Below are 5,760 nucleotides of genomic sequence, written 5' to 3' on the forward strand. Positions count from 1 at the left end.
CGTTGATTGGTCAGCTTCCACGTGTTGCTGGCGAACCATCGGTTGAGGTAGCGGCTACAGGTTAGGTACTGGAAGCTGATTGGTCTACCAGGGGCGCCACATAGGTCCCGAGGGAGCGGCGATGGTCAGGAGACCCTGAGGGCGTGGCGAGGGGCTGCTGCTGCCGGAGGTGCTGCTGGCGGCTGGGGAGTTGCTGCTCCTGCTGGAGGAGGTGGATGGGGTGGGGGAGAGTTCGGAGGCTGAGGAGTATCCACTGGAGGCTGATGAAAGGGCGGGTGAGGGCTCAGCCTGGGGCACGAGGATGGTGAGGGGCGCCCGCTTCTCGTAGTTGGTGAGGGAGATGCCCAAGTGAGTCATGAGCTTGGTGCCGAGGGTGACATCGACTCCTTGGACGGAAGCGAGGCAGCGGGACACTTCGGAGGCACAGTGGCTGTATCCTTCACGGAACTTGTCCTGTTGCGTGGGGAGGGGCTGGATGGCGAGCTGGTTGCGGCGCTGGAGCTTCTTGAGGTGGGTCACGGTCAGCTCCAAGACGTCGGCCTTCTCGAGCTTGGCGATGGACTCGCCTTCGGACTGCAGAGCGTTCACCATCAGGTCCTTGAGTTCGTCCAAACACTTGTTGATGCGAGCCCGGCGCTTGCGCTCGAGCATGGGCTTCATCACCTTGCGGTACTGGTAGGTGCGGGACATGGGCTCCAATTCACAAGCCATCTTGCTGGTTATCACAAAAAGACGTAAAGTCCAAAAAAATCACAAAGTCCAAAAAAGGCAGCGGAGCTTGAGATCGCTACGAGTGGATAACTGAGAGAGCCAAGCGAGGCTGTGTGTTCTCAGTGAGTATCGGAATGAGTATGCCTTCACTTTCGGTCTGAGCCCCTTTTATAGTCGGGGTCGGGGAAGGGGCGGAGTCTCGGAGCGTGAGAACGGTCTAGTCGTACGCGTTCCCACACACCCGCCACCTGCCCGCCGCAGCTGCCCTCCCTAACGTGCCAGATACCGCCACATCCTCGCTCACGTGCTCACGGAAACCTCGCTTGTGTACATCCTTCATCTAACCCAATCATTTTAATTCAGTGCAGTGGAACGAAACCTCATATTTTAAAGTATGATCTGATTTCCGCATGCTATGTGCTCGTTCACAGTGGCTGAAACTGAGCAGATAAGATGTCGCAAGATTCACCTCGCATATCTTGATACACGCTAATTCAAAAGTTTGTTTTTAATTTTCTTCGGCCCTGTTTTAGCCAACTGTAAATTAATCATAGTCAAGACCATCTATATGAAACCCCAAATACGAAAATAAAACCCAAATCTATATTCAGCCTTCTCGCGATCGACGGCACCTCATTGACCCGTGCTTACGCTGGGGGTCTATACCGGGTGGTGGGGAAGGGGGAGGGAACGAAGGGGAATGGGGTGGGGGACAGTGCGGGGTGCGCTGGAATGTCTCAAGACACGGGCAGATGTTTTCCCACAGTCTCAGAGCGGCCAACGCACGTACGAACGCACACACGCGCCGGACCGAGCGCGAACTGATACACACACACACGCACACACACACACACACACACGGGGCTCTTCCATCTAAACTTACGCACGTGACAGTCCGTTCGCTACCTGACTCTCTGTTTAGAGGGAATTACATGCAACGTATCATGCTCGGAGGAGACCATCCTTCGAAGGGCCTTATTTCCCTGAACTGAATATTTAGAAACATAGCGAACGTTGCTGACACGGAAAGGGAGATAGCAGAACACGCTCTTAGTTTTCAACGGGGGATGCTGACATCGGCCGGGATGTGCGGTTGAACTGGCCGACGACATGCGGCAGCCATGGCACGAGGCACAACACAGCGGCCATGCGGGTCACCTTTTTTATTATTCTTGAATGAAACAACGGCTCTTTCCTATCTAAATCTAGGGCTCCACGCTACCCAGGGATAGACCTAAGGGTTATTTTTCGTTGTTTTTCCTCTTTTTTTTTGCAGAGGACATCAGTAACCCCCAGATCGTGTTTTTGTTCAATACTCCTAAATAAGCAAAGATCTGCTTGGATGATGAACCTGAGCTTGTGGGTCGGGTTAGGGGTAAGGGGTAGGGGGAGGGGGTGGCTAGGGGGTGATGCCGAGAACGCGTCTTAGGATGAGAGGTAAAGACAAGAGGAGGTGGGAGGGGGTCGATCTGGGGAGGAGGGGGAGGAGGGGAGGGGGGTAAGGATGGAGAGGCAAGGGTAACAAGCCATCATTACTGTACTTGGGACGCTGTCAGATACTTTTACGTCACGCTGTATTGTTATGGCTCATAAATAGTTCTCTCCCTCGTGGTTCATTTCCCGGAGCATCATGGTCTCAGCGCGGAAGGGTCGAAGCAAGAAATGAAGATTCAATATAAGACCAGTGAAAGTTTTATCGGATCGGAGAGGGGCGGGAAAGAAAAAGAGAGAGAGGGGGGGGGGGGGACGTATAGCGGTGACAAGCGGGCAGGTCCACAGAGTAACCCTCAACCCCCCCCCCCACCCCCCAAAAAAAGGGACGAATCTGTATCACTTCTTTCATCAGCCTCGTGTCGAATCTGGAGCTTCCATTGTCGAGTACAGTAGTAAGGGGGGGGGGGGGGTAGGTGCCTTAGTCACAATGCATGGAATTTATTTGAATCGTTGGAAGATCTTTTTTTTATCATTATATGCTCTCTTTTCTGGTCTCTCTCTGTTTTCTAGTCTCTCTTTCTCTCTCTCTCTCTCTCTCTCTCTCTCTCTCTCTCTCTCTCTCTCTCTCTCTCTCTCTCTCTCTCTCTCTCTCTCTCTCTCTCTCTCTTTCTCTTTCTCTCTCTCTCTCATTCTTTTTATAAATCTACTTTCAGTTTTGCTCTTTATGTGTATGTATGTAAATTTGTGTGTATGTGCATGTGTATGCATGTGCGTGTGTGTGTGTGCGTGTATGTATGACTCATGATTCGTCATCCTTATCGTAGCTGTCATAACATGCTGAAGGCTGTTCGGTGACGTCACTCGTCCTTCAAGAGCGCGGTCAGCGTCAGTGCAATTTTTTGGACTTGTCATGTCTTCCTCTTTTCTTCTTCTCTACTTGTTTCTTGCTATTTCTCAATATATTCTAAACGTACTTTAGTTGTATTTATGATAGGTTTATGGATATTCATTTGTTTTCATTTGAGATTCGTATCGCTTTATCATTTCCTGCAATTATGTGTTGATATATTTTATATGATTTGTCGCGTTTATTTTCTATCAAGTTTGTTATCATATGTGTACGATTTTTCGATTCATGTGTGAATAGATATGTGTAGCTATTTTGATTGATTTTTTATCTAGTTAATGTTTTTTAAATCAATTTGTGATACTATACTCTTTTTTTCGTTGTTTTTTTTTGTAATTCAATGTTAATCATCTTCATACTGATTCGTGATTAAATGGGTAAAATTTTTTCATTCATCTGTGATTAAATACGTACCGATTTTTATTCATTCGATTTTAAATGTGTCCCATTTTTTCGATTCCTTTACATCTCCGGACATAGAAGGGCTTGGGCGAAGACGGTTGGCCGGCGGCGGTGGGTCCGTTTCACTCCAAGAAACATTTCCTCTTTTCATTATTTAAATGTTCTTTCCCAGATCAGGTTTAAGGATTTGAAGGCCTCAGCGCCCGTGCATTTCCTGTCGGGGGAGTGCGTCGGGTGGGTTCGTTCGCGGTTCGGCGGCCAGAGGTTCCATTCATTAGCATTTTCATTCATTCTTACCTGGGCCTAATCACACCTTCTCAAGGACGGCGGAGTAATCACGGAGGGGTGGGAGGTCGGGGGTTGTCTCTGTTTTAATTTCTTTTTTTTTTTCGGGATGAGTTTGACTGTTGTTTTTTTCTGAGTTGTGATTTGATTAAACGGAGATCATACGTTTGTTTTGAAATGGTTTTGTCTTTGTTTTATATTTGGGATTATAGATAGGAATTCGTGCGCCTGTTCAATTAGTCTCTCTCGTTGGGAATTGACGACTGGCAACTCTCCTCGTCCGCTCTTACACGAATCGCTCTCTTTTAAAGGGAGGTTATGGCCGGTCGGTCTACATGTTAATTCCATCTCTTTCTCCCTTTTTCCCTCTGTCTTTTTCTCCTGCTCTTATCCCTTAGGCCTGGCCATCTTGCCGGCGGATCCAAGGGAGGAAATTTGCCCGCATTTAGCACAACTTCCGGGGACTTCTTTTGTCCTACAGTCACACGGAACAAGACAGATCGAGGCGCCATCTGTAGGCTTTGATAAGTAACACAAAGGTGTGGGCGATCGTGTGCCTAAACAGAGAGAGACGCAGATTAAATGATCGCCGACAGATGTTGCCTTTGAAAAGGCTTTATCTAATGTCATTTTCATCTTCCGGCGGCCCATTTCTGTCCATTGGAAAGGTAGATGGTTTTAGAGGGTCGCTGGTGGTGGGGGTATGGAGGAGGGGGAGAGGGGTGGGGGATGATGAACGGGGGTTATATAATTTCTGAAATTGACGAAATACTGTTAGATTCACTGAAATGCATTCTTATCTTATAGAAAGATTGCGTCATTGTATATATTGTTATATAAGTCATCAACTTTTAATGTTAATGATGGTGAAGATAGTAAAAACGTACGTATGGAACTGATATTATTTGTAATGGCTGATATCGAAGTATGTGTTTTACAACCTCATTTTCATTAATTGTTAGAAATAAATTTCTTTGCTATTGACTGAAAAGAGGATTGGGAACAACAAACAACCAAACAAAATGAATACAGCATAAAAGAAACAAAAAAGAAAAAAGGAAAATGAGGAAAAAAGAAGAACGAAAAAAAGAAAGAAATAAAGAAAGAAGAAAAAAAAAGAAAAATAAGATAAAGAAAAAGAAAATAAGAAAAAGAAAATAAGAATAATAAGAAGAACAAGAATAAGAATAAGAATAAGAAGCAAGATCTCGTGCGTGGGAAAGAACCTAGCCACCACATCCAAATAACTTCAGCAGGAGATAACATATCAGTGGCTATCGAAGGGTGGGAGAGGGGGGAGGGAGGTAGATACCGACCCCCCCTTCCCCCTTCCTCCCCCCCTCCCCCCTCCCCCGCTTACCCGTAGGCTGATGCATCCGGAGAGAAAAAGGTTGCTTACCTGGAGAGTGTAATTATATATTTGTTCCCTTTGTTGACGTAACGTAAATAGAGGATAGAGGAAAGTGGAAAAAGATACGTTAATATTGTTCTTGGGTTGACTAGATGATGTTCATTTGTGCTTGTTATTTGGTGTTATGGCTTGGTGTCTTGGAAAAGGTGTAGGGACGATGGGGAATAGTTTGTGTTTTTGGATTTGAAGCTTGTGTGTATTTTTATGTATGTGTCTATTTGGCTGTGTGTTTGTCTTTGAATGTGTGTTTGCATGGTTCTCTCTCTCTTTCTCTCTCTCCCTCTCACTCTCTCTCTCTCTTTCTCTCTTTCTCTCTTTCTCTCTCTTCTCTCTCTCTCTCTCTCTCTCTCTCTCTCTCTCTCTCTCTCTCTCTCTCCCCTCTCTGTGTGTGCGTGTGCTCGTGTGATCAAGTGGCCATCCGTCATGTACACTCGAGAGCGACAGTTAAAAGGTCATTGTAGCTGCGTGGGAAGGAGACTTCTTCGGCCTGAGAATACAGCGATAAGGAAGTCGACAAGAAACAACCGCCGCTTATCTTCATTCCTCGTCGCTCTCCAGACAATGGTGAGAACCGAAGCTTATCGGCGTTCGCGTGCGGAGGGTCCTTACC

At 46.8% G+C, this 5,760-nt stretch overlaps 1 protein-coding gene across 1 annotated transcript in view; it reads right to left on the reverse strand.

The window, feature by feature from the left end:
- Window positions 1-862, reverse strand: part of LOC122254992 (enhancer of split mbeta protein) — a 1,075-nt gene extending 213 nt beyond the window's left edge. The window contains exon 1 of the mRNA XM_043018909.2: window positions 1-862. This exon is cut by the window's left edge and continues 213 nt beyond it. Within this exon, the coding sequence (XP_042874843.1) occupies window positions 85-711 (627 nt within the window). The 5' untranslated portion in view covers window positions 712-862 and the 3' untranslated portion in view covers window positions 1-84.
- Between the last annotated feature and the right edge of the window lie 4,898 nt (window positions 863-5,760).

Source organism: Penaeus japonicus, unplaced genomic scaffold (assembly GCF_977035675.1).
Source record: "Penaeus japonicus unplaced genomic scaffold, GWHDUDI00000001_assembly GWHDUDI00000029, whole genome shotgun sequence".
Taxonomy (NCBI): domain Eukaryota; kingdom Metazoa; phylum Arthropoda; class Malacostraca; order Decapoda; family Penaeidae; genus Penaeus; species Penaeus japonicus.